General features: G+C 33.8%; 1 protein-coding gene and 1 non-coding gene across 2 annotated transcripts; one reads left to right on the plus strand and one right to left on the minus strand.

Annotated features, from left to right (window-relative positions):
• The first annotated feature begins 17174 nt into the window (after positions 1-17174).
• On the plus strand, positions 17175-20301 carry LOC130941275 (ras-related protein RABA1b). Its single transcript, XM_057869713.1, has 2 exons — positions 17175-17528; positions 19573-20301. Exons 1-2 carry the CDS (start codon positions 17308-17310, stop codon positions 20003-20005), a joined length of 654 nt encoding a protein of 217 aa, XP_057725696.1. The 5' UTR covers positions 17175-17307; the 3' UTR covers positions 20006-20301.
• Positions 20302-20840: 539 nt separating this feature from the next.
• On the minus strand, positions 20841-20913 carry TRNAE-CUC (transfer RNA glutamic acid (anticodon CUC)). Its single transcript has one exon. It is a non-coding gene; the product is annotated as a tRNA-Glu (tRNA).
• Between the last annotated feature and the right edge of the window lie 2551 nt (positions 20914-23464).

The following is a 23464-nucleotide window of genomic DNA, read 5'->3' on the forward strand; positions in this document are numbered from 1 at the left end:
GGTGTTGCAGCAGCAAATCGGCGCGGGCGCGGCCAGTGCGCGTCCGCGTGAACGTTCATTTGCTTAAAGACGGCGCGCACGCACGTTGTGCGCGTCCGCGTGTATTGCGTTGGGCTCAAGGCATGATGGTTGCCCAAGGGAGGCCCAACTCTCGGGAGTGTGGCTCATGGTGCATCCATACAGGGACGCGTGCGCGTACATGGTGCGCTCGCGTCCACCCCTTTTTTTTTTGAACAGGATAATGCCTAAAAGCTCTACTTGCCCAAAAACTCCCCATGGTGCCTACAACTCCTTATTTAGTCAAAAACCTACACTTTCTAAAATGCAAGTTGGTTTTGAGATTTATTCTATTTTTACTAATCACAACATACATGTCAATATTCTAGCTACTAATGTATACAAACAAGCTAATTATGAAGTGAAAAACTATCTACAAAGGTAACTCAAATCACTTATTAAACCAATTTAAAAGAGTGTGGAAAGAGTTTACCATGGTGGGGTGTCTCCCACCTAGCACTTTTAGTTAAAGTCCTTAAGTTAGACATTTTGATGGAGTCCTTGCTATGGTGGCTTATGCTTGAACTCTTCTTCGAATCCCCACCAATGTTTGCACTTCCAATAGCCTCCGGGATCCCAATTTAAACGTACAAGGCCTTCAAGGGGGCCTAAGCAAGTAACGAGCCCCTTAAGTTGATAGTGATCTATGTATGTTCCGGGGTCCCATACTTTGTTTGTCAACTCCTTTTCTTCTTGATCTTCATGCTTCCAATAGGGTGACAAATTTATTGAATTCTCTTTGTAACTCGTACTCATCATCTTAAACCCATTGAATTTGGCTTCACTCAACCTTTGAAATTCAAAGTTTGATATTCCATCCTTTATGCACCTTGATTCAATTTGTCCCCCGACATCTAATCCGTTCTTACTCTCTAGCCCACAAAGAGCTCTAAGTTGGCCGTCCGTTTCTAGCAATGCATATTGATATGGGCCAAGAAAATTAAAGGATGAGATGATTACCCACTCAATTTGTGATTGGGACGGCGACTTAGCAAGGAAGATATCCAAAGGTCTTGACATTGTAGGTTCCACTTCCTTTGGCTCCTCCATGATGATTTCTATCTTTTGATAACTCTCTTTAAATTCTTCTTGTTTGCTAACTTCCTTCAAACCTTTATCATTGATCAAGTCATGTGTTGGAGGTTGCGCACCCTCCTCAATATTGATTTCACATTCGAAGGGGGAAGCTTCAACAAGATCACCATTGTCACTTGATGTAGAGTTGTTTTTGTTGATGGAACTCCCTTCTTGTTCAACCTCCTCTAGGTCTTCTTCCATTTCTTTATCTTCGACAATCTTCAATTCCTCCGCTTGTTGCAACACGCACTCCATTTCCTTGTGCTCAACTTGAGACTCTAAAGTCTCTCTCATACCTCCATCTTTGGTTGCTTTCTCACAATCATCCTTGAACTCATTTCGCTTGTGATACGAACCCCAAGAGTCTATCTTTTGACGGATGGTTGCTTGAAGTCGATCCATTTCTTCCTTGAAACAATCCCTTAGTTCTTGTTCCGCTTTACTAACATGAGTAGGATCATATTGCTCTTGGATTAATGGACATTGATATGCTTCCATGGAGGTTTGTGGCGGAGAAGAGAAATCATAATATGGTTGGAAAGAAGATTCATCAAAGCTTTGAGGTGGGAAATAATTTTGGTTATTGGTAGAAGGTGAAATTATGCGGGACGTAAATTCTTGGAGGGTAGAGGTGAAACTAGTGAAGACGGTTTGGAGTTCTTCTTGCTCTTGAAGAATAATGCCAAGTGTATCATCCATGGGAACTTGGGTTGGGGGATAAAAATGTTGGAGTGGTGGTGATTCAAGGGTTGCTTGTTCATAGTCGTCATAAGGGCATGCATAGGGGGAATATAGATTTGGATCATATGTGGGCATTTGGTGGAAATAAGGTGTGGGTTGAGAGTATGGTGCATAGAATGGTGGTGGTTGGGTGGTATAACCATGATAAGAATCGTCATATTCATAGGAATGATATGCATTATAGGAAGGGTTACCATCATAGTAACTTGAAGGGGAAGGTAGCCATGATGATTGCTCATATAGATATGGCTCCCTTCCTAAGGATTCATCTCCCTCATAATGTGAGCCATCATTCAAGTTTTCATCGCCTACAATATAGTCATAGTTATATCCAAAACCACAAAGATGAGAATTCATAGTGGCAAATAGAAACAAAACCAATAGAGATCTTAAAACTAACGAAAACTAACAAACAAACAAGAGACAAACATATTCACAATATTCACATATTTACATTAACCAAAAACATGGCACTCATGCGCATTCCCCGGCAACGGCGCCATTTTGACGAATGGATTTTTGCCGGTATAGAAATTATCAAGTGATCAATCGTAGTATAGTCTAAACCGACGCAAAATCCATCATCAAACAAATCTACAATCTATAATCGAGAGTATTAGTCCCGAGTCGTTCTTCCCTAGGAATGCTACAAGGATGCATGTTATTGGTTAAGTGGTCTTTTTGTGGCTTAAAGAGTGTGGCATAAAAGTGTGAATAAAAGAAAACAACAATCAATCAATAGCAAAAGCCTTGGCCAAGGTTGAACATTGGAAGTCCCATCACTATAGCTTCCTTCAATTGTGATAACAAAGAGTGTTGCTTCACTTAGTTAACCCCTAATTATAGAGGAGAGTCAAGTAAAAGTAATTAACTCAAGTCACAAGTCCTAGTCTTACCCTAGGGAAGTCTAGCTTTAGTGCACTCTAAGTCAATTAGCAATCCTCAATTCTTAATCAACAATTGACATCCATTATTCAAGTGTCTCCAATGACTCAAACCACTAGGCCAAGTGAGGGAATACTACTCCATATCTAAAGTTGGCATTTTCTCAAACACTTGGAGAGCAAGAATGAAAGACATAGTAAAATGAAGAGAAAAGAATTAGAATCAAAGCAATTCAACACAAGAGATTAACAACAATCAACAATGAACAACAATAAAAATGAAATCTTCAATGAATCAATAGAATCCAAAACAACAAAGTTAAACCTAAGATCTACAAGAATTGAACAATTACAAAACACTAATGGAGATGAGAGAAGATGATCTACAACATGAACAAAGTAACTTGAGTGTTGTAATAGATCTCACCAAGGAATGGTTGAGAATTGAGAGGATGAAGATGAATCTTAGAGAGAAGTTGGAGTTTCTCTCTCTACAAATGTAACTAACTACAAAATATCTATCTAATGATCTACAATTAGTCTATGGATGTGAATGTGTTGAATTTGTGTGAATGTACATCAATCCCCTTTAATCCTTGGCTTTTATATGCATTTTGGCGCCAAAGTTGGTTGCTAAAACCTTCCAAAATCGCCAGACACGTGCTGTAATAAAAGAATCACGTGCGGGCTTCGACGCGTGCGCGCACGGTACGCGTGCGCGTCCGTGGCCAATTCTGCGACGTGCGCGCGAGCGCCTAGTGCGCGTACGCGTGCTCGGCCGAGATCAACTCTTTGGCTTTTTGTGCTTCTCTCCATTTGCATGCTTCCTTCCTTGCTTCCTTTGATCCATACCTAGCCTATTTCAAGCCTGGAATTACTAGCAAACACATCAAGGCATCTTATGGAATCAAAGAGAAATTAGAATTCATCGAGATAAGGCTTAAAAAGCATGTTTTTTACACTTAAGCACAATTATGGGAGAGATAACAAAACCATGCTAATTTATAGGCTAAATGTGACAAAAGGTTATTAAAATACTCTAAATTCAATACAAGACAAACCCTCAAATTGGGGTTTGTCATCCATCTGCACAACTTTTGGTGAAAAGCATCAGTTGTAGTAATCCGTCCACTTGCACATCTCAGCATGCACCGAGAATGGTGCAATTTTTAAGTGTGGGGAGGTCGATATCAACTTCCATGGGTTAGCTACTCTCTTTTCAACACCAATGTTTAGTTTTCTTTGTTACTGAGTTGTTGCATTGCATAATAGATTGCATAGTTAGTTAGTTGCTTGCATTTATGTACTATTTGGTTGAAGTGATATCTTCTTTTTCAAGAAATTTTTTAGAGTATTTTACTAATTTGAATTAAAATTTTTGTTAAACTTACTTGAGAAAATTTATTTTGGAACATGGTTTTAGAGCTCGAACACAAAGCCTTGTAAGATTTTGAGCCTATTTGATTGGTTGCATTTTATCAACCAACATTTTATTTTTTGTGTGTGTTGTTCTCTCTAAAATTGTGATCTTTATCTTGCTTAATTCTATACTTCCATTGTTTGATGTATGCATGCACTTATATGATTGAGGCCTTGTTTCACTGAGCTTACATATCCATATGGTCTTAACCTTTTCACTATCCTTTGTAAACCAATGTTGAGCCTACTTATTGATGCGGTATTTTACAACCCACAAACTAACCGGCAAGTGCACCGGGTCGTACCAAGTAATACCTTACGTGAGTAAGGGTCGATCCCACGAGGATTGATGGATCAAGCAACAATAGCGTTTGATAGGATTAGTTAAGCAAGAAGAAAATAGTGTTTGGAAGTTCAAAGAGCATTAAACAGTAAATCTGGAATATTGAAGACAGACAAATAAATAAGTTGGAAATAAATTATTGAGAAAATAGTTAAGGTTTCAGAGTTATCTATTTTCCAGATTAACTTTTATTACTAATTAATTTAATCTTGCAAGATTTAATTTCATGGCAAACTATATCTGACTAGACCCTAATTCCTTAGACCTTCCTAGTCTCCTCTAAAATTCATCAACTACCAATTCCTTGGTCAATTAATTCCAATTAGAGGGTGATGATCAATTTCTAGTTTATATGCCAAAAGAATCATAATTATCCAAAAATAAGGGGATTATATGTCACGTATCCTATTAATTACAAACAATTAGAAATTCAGTATAATATGTTCTCAAGCTGTTGTTCAAGTAAAGAGCTTTTCCAAGTTTTACAAGAACTCAATTAGAACATGGGTCATACTTCTGTTCCACCCATATTCATAAAATAAATAACAAAAACAATTATTGAAATATAAATCAAGATATGAATTAAATTAAAAAGATCAAACGAATCAATCCATGAAAATAGACAGAGCTCCTAACCTTAACAATGAAGGATTAGTTGCTCATGGTTCAGAGAGGAAAAATAAGGGTTCTCGTAACAATGTACTGTGTCTAAATGTATAGAGTTCCCATCTGATGGCATCTAAATTCCTATTTATAACTAATCCTAATAAATTTAAAATCTAATTATCTAAAAATAATATCTTTTCCTAAAAATCATATTTGAATTTAAATTCGAATTAATTAACAAGTCTTCCGCTGATGGGTGGGTACCACTTGATTTGTCCATTCTGCAACTTCTAATCTGTGTTTTTTGGGCTGAAAATTGGGTCAAAACGCGGCCCAAAATCCACGCCAGTAATTTTTGTAAATTCTGTAGATTGCGTACGTCACGCGTACGCATCAGTCACGCGTACGCGTCACTGGTCTTCTTCGCAAGTCACACAGATGCGTCGGTCACGCAGACGCGTCGCTGAGCAAATCTTCAATTCACGCGTGCGTGTCAGTCACGCGCACGCGTCGCCATGGATACTTCCAGATCACGCGCACGCGTCAGGCACGCATGCGCATCACTCCTCGCAGCCATCTCCTTTGATTCTTGTGGTGCAGAAACTCCATCAAATTCATCGAATGCTACCTAAATTAAATAAAATTTTCCAAAACTCAAAATAGCATCCATAGTGGCTAAAATATAATTAATTCTTAATTAAACTCAGCAATTTAAGTACAAATTCACTAAGAAAAGATAGACAAGATGCTCACGCATCACTTATCCCATTTGTTCTTTACTTTAGCACATCATTAACTCTAAGCGGAAAACAATAATATCCTTAATTTGAATCCTTGGTTAGCTTAGACCAGTGAGAGTGTTCATGATTTAAGTGTGGGAAAGTTGGGTTTGCCAATATTTGGTCTGAGAATTGGGTGTTGTATATTCCCATGAAAATGTGTAAAATAATAGTTGAGCACATATTATTGCATTCAATAATTTAATCATATGCATTGAGAAAGACAAAAGAAAAAAATAATAAAAAGAAAAAAAAGAGCAAATAATAAAAAGGGGACAAAATGCCCCAAAGTAAATGGTGAAAGCAATGCATATGAGTTGTACTAAAACTGGGATGCATGAATATGTGGCAAAACATAGTTAATGGGTAGTTGGGCTTCATATTATGATTACATGGATTGTCCTAAGTTAGGTGAGAAGTTTAGGTTAATTAAGGATTCAGATTTTAGTCCACTTGACCAAATACAATCCTACCTTGACCTTGACCCCATTACAACCCTTAAAAGACCTCTTGATTTGTGTATTTGTGCAATAAATTTCTGTTGATTGGTAGAAGAAGAGCAAGTCTTAGAAAGCAAGGTTAGTAGAGAATTGAGATAATTGAACCTTAAACACTTGAGTAATGAGAGTGTATACACTTCCAGTGAGGGTTCGATGCTTGATTCCTTGTTTCTGGCTTTCATGAGCTATTTTCTTTTGCAAGTTTACTTGTACCTTATTTTATGATTTGAATTAGAGAGATCCAGTTCATATTTCTTCTTGAAGGATTTGTTTACTTTTAACCAAGTGGGTAGAAACATTTTGCATGTAGTTGCATTCATATAGATAGGTTGCATCTCATACTTTCTACCATTCTTCTTCACTCTTATAGCTTTTCTTGAGCTTAGCATGAGGACATGCTAATATTTAAGTGTCGAGAGATTTGATGCACCACTAATTCGTGGTACATCTTGTGCTTAATTGAGTGGATTTTATCCACTATTCTCACATTTATTTACAGAATCCGCATGTTTTACACTTTCCTTCCTGATTTTGTGCTATGATTGAAAACATGCTTCTTTGGCCTTAATTTCGCTAATCTTACTCCTCTCTTATTACCATTCGATGCCGTGATATGTGTGTTAAGTGTTTTCAGGTTTTATAGGGCAGGAATGGCTTAGAGGATGGAAAGGAAGCATGCAAAAGTGGAAGGAATACAAGAGATTGAAGGGATTACTGAGCTGTCAAGCCTGACCTCTTCGTACTAAATTGATCATAACTTGAATACAGAGGTCCGAATGAAGCAGTTTTGGTTGCGTTAGAAAGTTAACATCCGGGACTTCGAAATGATATATAATTTGCCATGGTTGTCTTGCAGTTAGGCGACGCGAACGTGTGCATCACGCGTACACGTGCATTTGCGAAAGTTCAGCGACGCGTACGCGTGGGCGACGCGTACACATGAAGGAGCCATGTGTTGTACGTATCAAAAATCGCTGTGGACGATTTCTGAGCTATTTTTGGCGTAGTTTCAAGCCCGAGAACACTGATTAAAGGCTGCAGAGTGGAGCATAATGGGATTCATGCAATCATTATTCACTTTACACACAATTTATGTTTTATATGTAGTTTTTCTAGAGAGAGAGGCTCTCTCCTCTCTCTAGGTTTTATGGTTCTTAGTCTTATTTCTTCTTAATTTCATATTTCTAATTTACTTTAATTTAGGTTTCTTCTACTATTATTGTTCTAGCACTTTAGTTATCTATTCATCATTGTGATTTCCTTATTTTGCTAATTTAGTTTATGAACTCTTCATGTTAGATTCAATTTTTTATTAATACAATTTGAGTTATTTTATATTTATTGCTTCTGCCTTTAATTGTCCTCATTTATATTTGCAATTGGTTGTTTAGATTTATTGTTCTCCTATTACTTTTCTATGCTTTTATTTTATGCCTTCCAAGTGTTTGATAAAATGCTTGGAAGGATGTTAGAGTAGGATTTTATGTTCTTAGCTTGGGATGGTAACTTAGGAACTCTTGAGTTACTAATGTCCAAGTAATTGATAATTGGAGCCATTAACTCTAGTTCTCACTAATTTAATTAGTGGAAAGCTAGGACTTATGGACTTGGATTGATATAGCTCATTTGACTTTCCTTTACTAAGTTAGAGGATGATTTAATGGGATCGATCCTTGCAATTATCATGTTGTGGTTAGTGACAAGGATAGAGATCCTTGACCACCAAACCTTGCCAAGACCTCTTTTTGTCATTTGATTTCCTTTGCAATCTACTTTTCCTGTTCTCTTATTCAAACCCCAAAATATACAACTCATAACCAATAACAAGAACACTTCCCCGCAATTTCTTGAGAGACGACTCTAGGTTTAAATACTTTAATTATTATTTTCAAGGGGTTTGTTACTTGTGACAACCAAATTTTTGTATGAAAGGATTATTGTTGGGTTAGGAACTATACTTTCAACGAGGATTTATTGTAAAATTCTAGACCACACAAAAGTCTGTTCATCAAGAAGCTTCCATGATTTTAACCGGTTCAACCAAGCAACTTCTTCTCCAACCCAAAAACAGCTTCGGTTCGGTCAAAGAGAAGAGAGAGGAAAAACCAAAATCAACATGCATGTACCTCTCTCAATCCTTTTCATCAAGCTCCTTCAATTTAAACCCTTAATCTTGACTTTGGCCCCAATAATGGATTCGAACCCTTGATGATCTTCTGACTCTAGACAGCTCTATGCTTTTCATTTTTTCTTCTTCCTATATGTAGCTCTAGAGGCTATCTTCTTTCTTTGATGAACAAAAATGAAAATGAGCTTTTGCAACTGAGATCTTCTTCTCTGACAGAGGTGAATTGCTTCTATTCTTGGTGTGGAGGATCTTGAAGCTCTTCTTCAAAATCTTGCCTTCAATGGCAAAGATCTTGCCATGCCTTGCTTCGTATCTTCCTTCTTCATAGACTTTCTTCCTCCTAGCCTTTTCTTCCATTAGGTTTTACTGTTACTTTCTCTGATGACTTGCTTCTCTTTTCTTCTTCTGGTTGAAGTGACCGAATGAAAGGAGAGAGTGGAGAGAAAAGAGACAAAGCTTTCAATGCAATATTGAACCCAATTTAATTTTGAGTTTCGCTTACTTATGCATGCATTCAATTAAATTAAAATTTGAATTTCATTAATCAAAGGAGTGGGTAACCGAATCATTCCTCTTCCAATTTAGATCAAAGCTTTGTTGGATCAATAAAAAAATTATCTCGGGCTGTGCATGGGTTTCTTGGCCCAATCTTGTTTTATTTTCTTATTAAAATTCAGCCACATAGTATGTAAAAGTTTTGCTCAAAGGGCTAATTATCTTTAAACAACAAGTGGGGCTTAAATTGCCTTGACCCATTAATTAAAATCTGCACACTAACAAACACATTAACCAAATAATTTGAAGCAATTAACAAATTAATAATTTTCTAACTAAATTTTAATAATATTTGATCATCATAATAATTCAAATTTTTTAAACTCAACACACTCTCTAATTTTGTGCTATTGATGGAAAGAAATTTTTAGTGGTGGAATTCACGATAAATTTTTTTTTTTTATTTTCTTTTCTATTCAAATAAAAAATTTATTTTTATTCGGTCTCTTTTTTTTCTTTTTATTCATTTTTTCTCCGACTAACAATGGCCAAATATTAAAAATATTATGTGTATATAGAAAATTAGTTATAAATCAATTATTATATATTTATATATAAATATATGTATTATTTAATTTATTTTTAAGGTTAAATTATACGATTAGTTTTTATATTTTTGATAAAATTACAATTTATTCTTTATATTTTAAAAATTTGTAATTAAATTTTTAAACTAAATATAATAATTTTATAATTGAGTTCTCATAAACATTTAATGTTTCAAAAATTTTTAGAACTTATTTAGAATGTTAGGAATTAGAATTCACTTGAGAGTTAAATTCTTTTTCTTGTTTTAGAATAACTAAAAATAAATTATTTGAATTCTTTTGAAAAAGTTAATTCTCATTTTTTTATTTGTAAATCATACAAAAAAAGGTCTGATTTTTAAATTTACTCTTACATTTTTTAAAATTAAATTATATTCTATTAATATATTATAGATATTTTAAATTATAGAATTAAATTTTAAATAAAAATAATTTTTTAAAAAAATAAATTTTTTTCTCATATTAAATCATTTTCAAACAATAAATTTATTTTTGCCACTACAGTCTTACTATATAACTTAACTAGGGTCCTCTTGGTTGAAGAAGGTCGTCGTAAGGAAGTTTGCCTGAAATCAATCCGATTTTTGTGCACTACTTTATCCAAATTGACTCTTTGATCCATTTAGTTTTTTTTTTTCGGGAAAAAAAACTAAGATTTATGTAAGAACATAATTTATCTTCAATATCCATTTTTTGAGATCTCTTTATTCCTGATTTGAAAGCAAATGGCAGAGCTTGTATTAATCTATTAACAACTTTCTTTTTTTTTTTTTAACCTTATACTCCAAACTTCACCTTCAATCACATGTACCTTCATTGAGAACCCCTTTTTCTTAGCATGATAACTTTGAAACTTGCAACATTGGTTCACCCAATAAAGCTCAAGATTCTTTGAAGCCTTCTTAATACTCACTTTTACAACCCTAATTGAATTGGAAAAAAAAAATCAAATAGTTTATTCTTGACATCACCAATAAAAAATCCATAAAAACAATCATAGTTATTAAAGGCAGTTCGACCCGATCCATCGAATAAAAAATCTGATCATCCGGTCATTAATCTAAGATTGGATCATCATTTGAATTGGTTAAATAATTAATCTAATCAAATTCATTCAAAATCGATTTAAACCAACTCGGTCAAACCCAATTAAGCTAGAAAAATATTATTTTCTATACATAAATTGTTTATTAAATATGTTATATAAATAAAATTAAATTATATTTATAAATTTAAAAAAATATTTTATTAACTACAATATATTTTTTATTTCTATAATTGTTATTTTTATTTTTATTTTTTGATAAATAAGAATATAATAAATATAAATGTATAAATACTTGAAGAGTATAATAAATATAAACTATTGATGAGTTATTAAAATTTAAAAATAATAATTAATTGAATATAAAATAAAACTAAAGAAAACAATATTTATTATGAAAATAAAAAATTAAATTAAATTTTATATAATTATTTAATTATGATAAGATCAATCGGATCAATTTGGGACCTAACGATTGAATCAATGACTCATTGATCCGGTAGTATGACCGGTTCTGTTCTCATAACTATGAATAGAGGTGCACATGACTCGAACTGGCCTGAAGACCTAGTTCAAACCCGAATATTTTGGGGCTAACACTACAAGAAAAACCATGAGTACCATCAGATTTACCAATGAAAAAATGAATAAAATCTGACGGTATAAACCTTGCCGGTAATTACTATCAAATTACCTGCCCAAAAAAACCATTTGGTTACCGACGAATTTTTTCAACGATAACGTTGGCGCCATAATATCCTATTTTTCGCACTATTACTGTCGGATTATGCCTTCAGTAAATTCGACAGTAATGTCAATTTTTTTTAAAAAATTGTGACGCAATTTTTTTAAATTTTTCCTTTTTAATTTTAATTTTTTATTTAAATTTATTTTTCACACAATTAATTGTCAAATTATAAATAATAGAAACCAATTATGTAATATTAAACATCAAATGTTCAAATAAATTAAAAGTAAAATAAATCAAATGCAATGAACCAATAAAAGGAGAAGGCGGTGATGTCTATGTCCCAGCAGCAGCACCGCTGCCACTAGCGCACATTTGAGCCTGGTACACCGCTATCTGCTGCTCCATCGCTGAAGCCGCTCCAGCTGCTCCTTTCACTCCAACCTGAGCTCATTCGTGTCCGTCACGCGTGTGAGGATCTCCTAATATCTCTCCCGAGTCTTGTTAAGCTCGTGAGCATATTCGTGAAGGCTTCCGATGAGCTCTTGCACCTGTAGCCTCAAATCAATGCCTTCCTTGGGATTGACGGCACTAGTGGCAGAGACAGACGATGGCGTCAACGTGGAGGTGCAGAGGATGCTGGCGAAGAACGACCCTAGTCTGTAGACGCGATTCTTGTACGGCGTAGATGCGGTCTCGCGCCAAATCACATTAAGATTGATAACTGAAGCAATAGATCCACTGCCATCCTCCCCACTTTGCTGAGATTGCTAAGTTGTGGCCTCCAGTCTCTACGTGTTGGACTCCTGTGTAACACATGTTATTATGATTAGGACGATAGTTGTACAGTTAATTGAAAATTTAATATCACAGGATGTTTACTCACATAATGATCCGCAGACTGCTGATCCGCAAAGCTCTCCTTGTTCTCCTTCAATGTGTGGGTATACTTGAAGTTCTCTGCTATTGTCGCATTGCGATCCAATGACTTCGACTACTCATGTTGTATTGAAACAATATGTTAGTATACCTACTAATGATATGTCAAAGAATAAACTAAGTTAATAACAAAATTAGAGAAGCTACATACCAGTCTGGCCTTAGTCTTCATGAAGATCATTAAGCCGCCGGTATACTTGGATGACCTGGTGGTGCGAATTTTTGGAATGTCCACAATTGAACTGACAAGTGTACCGGGTCGTTCAAGTAATACCTCAGGTGAGTGAGGGTAGATCCTATGAGGATTGATAGACTGAGCAACAATGGTCGAATGATTGGTTTAGTTAGGCAGGAAGAAAAGTTGGTTTCGTGATTTGAAATCGCATTAAAGAGTAATTCAAGAGTAAGGAAAGCAAATAAGAGACTTGGTGAGAAATCAATAAGAGAAAGCAGTTAAGGTATCGAAGATGTTTACTTTTCTGGATTAAGTTTTCTAACCAATTATTTTAATCATACATGATTCATTTCATGGCAAACTGTAATTGACTAAAGCTTAATGTCTTAGTGATTTAGTCTCTTCTAACCTTCATCAACTGCCAATGTCTTGGTCACTTGATTCCGATTAGAGGGTTAAATTCAATTCTAGTTTATGGCCACAAAAACCCTAATTACCCAAAACTAAGAGGATTATATGTCACGTATCCCGATTAGTTCAAGTAATTAGCAGTTTAGGAGGAATTTACTTTCAAGCTGTTGTTCAGGTGAGAGACCTCTACCAAGGATCACAAGAACACATATAGAATAAGGGTCATACTTTCGTTCCACCCAGATTCATAAAATGAAGAACGAAAGTAATCCTTGAAACTGAATCAGTACATTAATTAAAATAGAAAGGCAATAGTCTTAATCCATAGAAATAAACAGAGCTCCTAACCTTAACCAAGGAGGTTTAATGGCTCATGACTTACAGAGAAAACAAGGATTCTGAAAAGTATCAAAGTGCGGAAGAGAGATGTCTTTTAAGGGTGAATCTTTTCCCTTTTATATCTAACCTAATTTGATTTGAAATTAAAATAAAATAATAAATTCTAAAACTAAAAGATATTGTTTGTAAATAAAAATTATAAAATAAAAGATAAGATAACTAATAAAAGCTAAATCCACTTGAAGACGCTTCCTTGATGGGCTTCAAATACGGATTGCCTGGCGCTAAACGCCAGTTGGGCATTTAGCACCCAAAAAGGCAGAAAATTCCTAGGCTTGCTGTGTTGCTGGCTGGCGTTTAGCGCCTAAGGGGGACAGCTCCAAATCTTCTCCTTTTTACACAAAACTCTGCCAAATTGCTCTGAATTTCACTTGAAATAAATAAAAATACTAAAATACTCAAAGTAGCATCCAAAGAGGATTTTTGCACTAAAATATTATAAAACTTAATAAATTCTAACTGAAAATGACTAGAAAATAAGGGGAAAATAGGATAAAGATGCTCACGCATCACCTGGCCGATGCTCTGTTAGCTCTGTTTGTGAGACGCCGATCCTTGAACCCCTCATCAGTCTCCCAATAAATATACAGAGGCTTTTTTATTTATGGGCAAAGCCAGGAAGTGAGTGGTCACGCCTCTCACGTACATTCTCCAACATCTGTTGCAGCCGACGACCCATTCGATGGTCATATATCTTCCTGATGAGGTCATCGTGCTCCTTGTCCCATATAAATTTCACCCGCACAAAGAAATATTTAAAATTAGTTAATCAAAATATATCGTATTAAACAAAATAGAAAATATAAACTAGCTAATAAGGTTTGATTATATTAAGTTTTTACTACCAACTTCTGGAACCATCGCTCTCTGGTCTCAAAAGGAATTTTCTTGTAGCTCAGTCATGGATGGTCGTACATCATCTTGATGACGTTGGTCATCTCCTGAGTACATGCATTGTTGTTTAGGGCAAACTTATCAACAATTCACAAACAAACCAATATAGCAATATAAATTAAAACTTCAGAAGAAAATAACCATAATATATAGAGTTTTTTTAGAAATTTTGGCAGAATTTCATCTATAACTGGAATGCACCACAAACTGTATCTATCAACAATTAACTTAAACAACACTAATTGTCAATATTTAATGAACAAGAGTCAATAATCAAGAAGCAACATTCATAAATCTACTAAACTAGAATCAATAATCAAGAATCAATAATCAGGATATATCAAATACTTTAAGCAATGCAAACCTACAACCCTAAATCCACTAAAACTAGAATCAATAATCAAAAATCAATAATCAGAATATATCAAACACTTTCAGCATATCAAACCTACAACTCTAAATCCATAAAATTAGAATCAATAATCAAGATCACTAATCACGAATTATCAAACACTTTCAGCATATAAAAGACTTAAAATAGTACTTATGTCATTCCGTCATTAGGCCAAATCATCATCTGTACGATGGGAGGTGGTGGAAGGACATCGGCTGGTTAACTTCTGTGAGAGGATTTTGGCACCGCGATGTCTGTCAATGAAGGCAGCGTCGCCGAGACAGTGGGCTACTGAGCGGATAGAGGTGGCATTGTCGTCGTAGACGCAGGAACGTAGTTGGAGTTAGGGACCCCGATGAACGACTGTTCCGATGCACCCGCAACTTGTGACATTACCGAAATAGTCGGAGTAGAGGGAGATAATTCAGAATTTTCAGGGGTACCGGCAAAAACTATCTCTCTACCACGACCACGACCTCTAGACTAATCCGCAACACCTCTACTGTCGTCATGTCTGCAAAAGAGCATACCAATAAAAGAATGTGCTAAACATATTCACAACATCATTTAAAATGCTTAATCAAAATAAACTACGTTAAACTTAGTTAAAGAAATATATTATCCGTTAAAATCAAATAAAACAAAAGAGGTAAGTGCATATTCTAACTTCACAAACATTTAACAATATTTCTATTTGAAAAGAATAACTTGAACTATGTGAAATATATGCATTCAAGCTTGAGCATCACCAATTTACTAAATTCAATTCTCATTGAAAACCAATAGCACAACAACAATAATATCACATCATTACAACATTAAAACTTACAAAAGTCTAATAACATAATTTAATCCTATCTTAATTGCGTAAATTCACTAAATAAAAAAAGTATTTATAACTAAATCATAATACTAATTAACAACTAAAACCTAAATTAATCTTAAATTTAACAAAAACAAAAACAAAAATGTTTTCACCGGAGAATACGGACACAAAAATGGACGGAAGAATGTTGGTGATGGCCGGCGTTGTTGTTGGTGGTTGACAGAAGTAAATGGTGGCGAGAGAGTGAGGGGCTGTCGGAGAGTATGCGATGGCGGGGCTGACGGAGCGGCCAGGAGGGAGAGGGTTAGAGAGAGAGTGGAAGAAGAAAGGGGAGAGAGACGAATTGAGGAGGCAGCGGCGGGGCTGATAGCGGGGTTGACGAAGCGGCGGGAAGAGAAAGGGTTAGAGAAAGAGTGGAAGAAGAAAGGGAAGAGAAAGAGAGAGACAAATTCGAAATGAAGGAGGAGAGCGTTCGCGCTACTATTGCAGGTCACCAAAATGCAGTGTTTCACTAAATGGACTTACCGGCGGATTTTTCCAATGGTAATCCGATCCTAAAGTATGGGCCTATTTTTTTTGTTTTTTCTCTAATTATTACCCGCGAATTTATTGTCGAAAACGTAAATCCACCAGTAATAATTTAACTTGATGAATTCGATGCCTTTACCGTCGGTAAATCTGCCGTCACTCTGCGACGCTAAATCCACGGTACTCAACATTTTTCTTGTAGTGTAATTTCTTGTGATTTCACCGGGTCTAGATCCAGATAAGGGTCTCAAAAATAAATTTAATCATTATTTAGAGTCGGATCGGATTCGGGTCAAGGCAAACCAAGTTTCACCCGATCCGTGTGCACCCTAAATAAACTAAAAAAGGTATATATGTTTTAACGTAATTTCAATATTATGTTATGTTAATTATAAACTTATTATCCTAATAAAAAAACATTATAAGCTTATTATTTTGTTTTTAATTATATTTATTGAATTAGAAAATAGATCAAAGAAATATAAATTAGAATTTATAGACAAATTCAAATTTAAGTATAGATATCAATTTTTTAGTAATAAATATATTTTTTTTCTTCTTTATAAATAAATACATCATAATTTTTTGACATAAAATTTATCAAGACTTAAACTTTACCCAATTTAAACTTGGTTAGTATAGCCTAAAAATAATATGATTTTATCAAATTTAAGACCGAATAAAAATCTCAATCCATGTACATCCTTACTATGACAAAACCTCATAACATTTGTGCTTGAAGGAAAGAACGCGAAGAGAGAGCTTGACGGAGAGAGCAAAGAGACCAAAGAAGATGAAGAGGATGCTTGTGAAATTTTTTATCATTCTTAAATTTAAAATTTTAAAATGCATTAATATTTGAATATACTAAAAAATATTCGGTTAATTTCAATAATATTTTAACAGTACAAATTTAACCATAAAATGATATTTAAAATGTAAAAACTATATTATAATTTTAATAAAAATATAAAAATTAATTATATAATTTAATTTATTTTTAATATATATTTTTATATAAATAATTAATTTAATAACTAATTTTTTTAACGTGCATGTCATATGATTGTCAAATAATTTAGTACATTTATTTAAAAAAAAAAAGTTTAGAACCAAATAGATATTTACCTTTTATTATTTTTTTGAAAGTAGTATTTACTATTTAATACACAGCGTTAAAATACTAAGATATAAGACGGGATTGATTTTCACTTGATTTTATTTATGGCGCTTTTTTAAGCGCTTTTCTTTTCACGCATCTCAGTTCTTCAGTTCCCACTGCTTTCACTCTTTCTCTCTCTCTCTCTCTCTCTCTCTCTCTCTTCACCCCCAACACCAACACCACTATCCTCCTACTTTATTCTCTCTTCAATGGCGGGTTATAGAGCCGACGACGACTACGACTACCTCTTCAAGGTGGTCCTGATCGGCGACTCCGGCGTCGGAAAGTCCAACCTCCTCTCGCGGTTCACCAAGAACGAGTTCAACCTTGAGTCCAAGTCCACCATTGGCGTCGAGTTCGCTACTCGCACCTTGAACGTCGATTCCAAAGTCATCAAGGCTCAGATCTGGGACACCGCCGGTCAAGAAAGGTTCCTCCCTTCTCTTCTTCTTCTTTCTCGCTTTGGCTTCCCTTTTTTTTTGTTCGGTGTTTTTTTTTCTTTTTGTTTGGGTTCAATGGGAAGAGACGAATAGAAGATCGTGCTGACGTGGCAAATAGTTAAGTCGGTTACTTGGGTTCAGATTCGATCTAGACTGAAACAATTTGAATTTCTTTTGAAAATGGATCTGAGCCATGTTTGGTCGTACCTTATTTTTTATTTTTGTGTAATTATTAAATTATTTATTACTATGAGCTGATTTCAAAATTGAAATCAAGATAAGTTGGTATACACTTTTTTATTATTATTTATTTATCATTTGCTAAGCCGGTTGGCTGGATCGTGATCTTGTGTCAAATATTTGTTAATCTTAGAAAAAAAATAAAAAATAAGTTTTTCAGTAATTCTGTTAGATTCAACTTGTGGAGAGTTGGAATCGAAGAGTTATTTTATTTCTTTATTTATTTTTGCGAAACTGGAATTGTTGCAAGGCGATCTAAAACATCCTTGTCTTACTCTTATGTCATTATTAACTTGTTAAAAAAAAAGGGAACTAAGGCTAAAGTAACGTGGTTTGTTTATTTAATTGAATTTAACTAACCGTTAAGTTACTTCAGCAATTCAATTGATTATTATGAAATGCTAATTTTTTTAGTGTTAGGAAAGATGACATAGGCATGTCGTGGTTGAATCACGGTGTATTAGAAAAAAAGTGAAAATATTTTCTGTTAGACTCCGATAATTGTCTTGCTGACTAGATTTTGTTGCATTTGTTTCTTACAATGGCAAATGCACATGTCATATTTCTTTATAATGGGATTTTTCCTTCTTTAGAAAAGTTTGAATTGTTCTGCATCTGTGTAAATCTGATGGATTTTGCAAGGTGGAAGTATTTGTGAAGTTACTCGAATGTTCTTTGAGTAATGAGAGTAAAGAAAGTAAGTGTGTGTGCTCTAGAGTGAGAGCACACCTTAGGTACTGTTGTTATACGCTTAATATAGGAACTAGGAAGTTTTGGAGAAATGTAACTTTGGGTTTTTGCCTAGTGGCGTGGACTGAACCCGAACTTCTTGGTTCCATGGTTCTTCTAGGTGAGAATACAGGTATATTAGCAGCCAAACTCTTTGTGGAAGATGTTCTCAATCATAGCAGTCATATTCTAGATTCAAGGTATACCTTATCCAAGTCAGAGATTTGGTTGACCAGGTTGTTTAGGTTTGATGGCCCGATTTGTAAATAGATATTGTCACTAGGCTTAATTTTTGTTATGCGTTCTTTGTGGTGAATGATGGTCTAAATGAAGCATATGCGATCCATTTGATAGAAATTGTCAAATGACATGTACCTTGAAGAGGTCAAAGTTTTGAGCACCCTCTTAGTTCATCTAATGTGAATGTGGAAAATTGTGTCGGGTAAAACTAAGCTGTTATTGAAATTTTACTTGCAGACATTCCTGGATAGTGTATCAGCGGGAAATATGATATTGCAACTGTAACTCTGAAATCACATAGCTGTAAGAATGTGTTGCACACATCATTACCGTATTTTGGACATGGCTCTTTGACTACTATTATTCATTTATTCTTACCCATATCACTTAAATAGTTAAATAATTAAATTAATAATTAAATTACTGTTATATACTGCTTATTAGTTATTACCTTCTTGTAAAGAAAGAGGTAATTAGAAAACCTTAATTGTGAGAGATACTAGTTAGAAGGGTATGATGGTGTGTACAATTTTTCAGAAGTAGAACTCCAGGATATGTTGCATTTGGACTCTAGTCTTTTGTTTAGAGCAATTGTGAAATGAGTTTCCAACATAAAAATGTTGGGTGTGACATTGCTTCTTGGTTGCAATCTTGTTCATGTCTTATAGCCAATGACATGACTATGCTTATTTTGTCATTTGCCATCATAATTAATACAAGTTTGCATTATTGCATAAAAATAAATAATGGATTGTTATGGATAAACTGTATTTAATGAATATCCTAACATTGCATGTTATTGATTTTCATTGTTTCTCTTTGCAGGTATCGCGCCATAACCAGCGCTTACTACCGTGGGGCTGTAGGTGCACTTCTTGTGTATGATGTCACCCGCCATGCAACATTCGAGAATGTTGACAGATGGCTTAAAGAATTGCGAAACCACACGGATGCCAACATAGTTGTGATGCTTGTCGGTAACAAATCAGATCTCCGCCACCTTGTAGCAGTGTCAACCGAAGACGGCAAGTCTTATGCTGAGAAGGAATCACTGTACTTCATGGAAACCTCAGCTCTGGAGGCCACCAACGTAGAGAATGCATTCGCCGAAGTTCTAACTCAAATCTACCGAATTGTGAGCAAGAAAGCGGTAGAGGCTGCAGAGAATGGAACTGCTACCGTTCCCGCGAAAGGGGAGAAAATAGATCTTAAAAATGATGTTTCTGCGTTGAAAAGAGTTGGTTGCTGCTCAAGCTAAGGTTGGAACAACATAATTCAATTGGTTCTTACCGGCTATATTGTACTTGTAATATTCTGAGATACAAATTTACTAGCAAAAAAACAAAGAAAAGAATTTAATTTTTCATAGCATGTTAGACCTTTATGTGTAACCTTAAAATTAAAACCATGTTTTTTCATGTCCAGTAGGAGCTGCTGGTGAAGCAAATTGATTGCTGAGCAGCGTAGTCTTATTTATTGTAGTGTTATTGTTTTGAAATGTTTTCACTTGCAAAGGTTCAAGCTTGAGATTAATTCAGAGTTGGTTTGGATGCATATTTTTTCCTTTTAAGATAATTATTACCTATGAATAGGTATTTGTAAACATTTATGAATGTGTTTGAAAAATCGTTATCTTTTGACATGAGAACATCTTTAACAATCATTGTCCATTTTGTTTATTTTTTTCTTCTTTATGTTTGTTTGGACATTCATTTTCCACACATTTTTAAATGGAGGATAAATATTTTATAGGAGACATTTTCCTTCCAAGTCCTTATTTATTAAGAGTATTTTTTCTTTTGTAATTTACAATCAAGTTGTTTAAGAATTATATATTAACATATATACATTTTTCTTCCAACTCAAAATCAATTACTTATATTGTTTCATTCAAGGGTTATTAACCTATTATTAGGTGAAGAATCAGATTCTGATTATGACAGATGTTTTCAATATTTTGTTAGTGATAATAATTTTAAAATAGTGATAAGGTACAGGGAAGATTATCTTTCGAAGAAATTTTAATGGAAAATAATGTATATAGCAGAAGAAAAGGTAAAGATCTGTAGAGAAGCGTAGATTAACAAAAAATATTCCGTTGCCGGGACTTAAACCCGGGTCTTTCGGGTGAGAGCCGAATATCCTGACCAACTAGACTACAACGGATTACAAGCATTGGTTATAAAGTATGTTATTTATTCTATAAAACAATTTTAAAGGAACAATATTCTGTGCAATGCATTCCTTCAACACCTGAAAGCTGAAGAAAGGGTACAAGAGAGGAAAGATTAACGAAACATTTTTCAATCAATTTATTTGTCATATCTGTGAACAAATTATATTTTTATCATGAAGTTTTTAATTTATTTGTACAACTTTCTTTTTGTGTAATATCAATAATTGACTCCCTTCCTTGGATATAGTTGGACCATTTTCATAAATGTCCTAACTCCTAACGTTCATCTTATACTTACTAGCTACCAAAACAATTCAGATGAGGTTCGCCATTTCTCTCTCATTACTGCCTTTATAAGGCAGTCAATGATGATGATATGATAGATTTGTAGGGACAATCAAATTCAGAACTCAAATAAATGGAATGCCAATTCCAGAAGGTATAGTTAGGTAGTGCTAGTTCATGGGGCTAGTTTCCTTACCACTTTCATACTACTTATTCAACCAGCTGTTGTATCCAAGTGATTCTAGGAAATGATAGAGTTATGCTATGAGTGCTAAGTATTGGTTCATTCATCACCATCTCATTAGATTAGATGAGTGCTTTGTTATGTTAAAAACTCTGATAATCTCTAGATGATGAATGATTCAATATAATGTCATACACAATTGAATAAATGGTTGAAAATATATATGAAAAAGTTTAGAGTGCATAAAAGTACCCATAAAAGATGGTAAATATTAAAGTACATCTAAAATATTATTTTGGATGGACAGAAATGTCATATTATTAATAGGTTTGTAAAGTCTAAAAGTGTATTTTTATCCATTAAACATAATCTTTTAGGTGTACTTGAATATTTACGAATTTTGGTGTATATTTGTATCCATTACAAACTCCGTCGATCCTCTTACTCCAAATCTTTTGCTCCCGATGATGAGGGATGTACCTGCAGGACTTAGACGTCATAGTGGATGTGTTATGGATAATGTCTTGTGTTATGACTTATGAGATGAGAGGCTCTATAGTCATTTATAAAGGCATGAGAACTTGAATAGAGACTGGAAGTAGTTATTCGAACTCTCTAGTCTCTAATATAGGTGCTATTCACATACAAATAGAAAAAATAAAGAATGTTATTTATACACTAAAATTAGTTATTAAAATTAGCTATTATATATTTATAAATAAATATATGTATAATTTAACTTATTTTTAATGTAAATTTTATATTTTAATATATATCCTAATTATTTATTTTAGTAGTTAATTTTAATATATATATAAAATACCGTTATACTTATCACAATATATGAGATTGTGACTGTGTATAGTCTTTTTTCTAGATTTGATTTTAATTAATTAAAGCAATTAACCCATTCATTAGGGAGATTAGCTTGGTTCACTCCATCTAATTTTTCTATTCTTCATACATTGTTTGGATTAACGGAATATGAAGGAAAAGAAAATGTTAAATAAATTAAGAAAGTAAACTTTTTTGTTGTTTAAATAAAAAGAGAAAATTGAGTTGAAAAGACAAATTAGTGTGGAACCTACTAAAATTTTTTCTTCTCAAAGATGAAATGAAAACAAAGAAAAAATGTGCAAACAACAAAAAAATTATTAGAGTAAAGTGATAATTACATTTTTAAGGATTTTTATTTTGGATTAATTAGTTTTTGAAGAAAAAAAAGTACCCGTCAGATCCTCAACCATAGTAAAATGTGGATATGTATGTCCTTCCACCAATAATAAATAGTGTGAAACGAAATGAAATTGTTCATTTATTTCGTTATCTACAATAATGCATGTCCTATTACTGCCACATGAGTATAGAAACTATATAATTTTAGATAATGAAACATTCATTATCTTTTGAGTTTCTATATAACCATTATCAACTACTCTTTATTTACCACAAATCTTACCAAAATAGGTGAAGTTTCACTCCAAAAATATTATCTGCGTATAATCTTTTATAAATAAACACGCCACAGTAGTTAATGGTACATATAAGCACCATCTTTAAGTTTTACGTAATGAATTAATAGAAAGACATAACATGTCCATCATTTGCTGTTTTGGAAGATCAAATTAGTACTTTTTTTAGGAACTAATTAGTTTGAGGTCAAAATCTTCAGGGACCTAATTGTCACTTTACTCAAATTATTAATTTACTCTTTAATTAATAAAAAAACAAAACACCTAGAGTATTAATATAATTTTATTCCATTATGATTTTATCTCTTCTCACTTTTCTTTTCATCCAAATAAAAAAAATCTTATTATTTTTTTTATTCATTTTCTTTTTATTCAAACAACACATAAATTTTTTTTTTATATTTTTTTTCTTTCATTTTCCATCCTCTATCAAAACAAAATGTTAATACATACACAATATTCTGAAAACCGATTCGAACTGATTGGTTGAACGGTCAAATCGATAATTATTCAAAAGTCTGATTCAGTTTATAAGTTAAGCCACCAATTTTAAAAACTGTCAACTAATTGTCAAACTGGTTAGGAACTGGACGATCGGAT

This window comes from Arachis stenosperma, chromosome 7, assembly GCF_014773155.1.
Source record: "Arachis stenosperma cultivar V10309 chromosome 7, arast.V10309.gnm1.PFL2, whole genome shotgun sequence".
In the NCBI taxonomy this organism is placed as follows: domain Eukaryota; kingdom Viridiplantae; phylum Streptophyta; class Magnoliopsida; order Fabales; family Fabaceae; genus Arachis; species Arachis stenosperma.

Excerpts from the sequence above, each read along its gene's own strand:
- LOC130941275 (XM_057869713.1), top strand. The coding sequence starts at position 17,308 with ATGGCGGGTTATAGAGCCGACGACGACTACGACTACCTCTTCAAGGTG. Across the intron at positions 17,529-19,572 it reads GACACCGCCGGTCAAGAAAG|GTATCGCGCCATAACCAGCG; the intron begins GTTCCTCCCTTC and ends TTCTCTTTGCAG.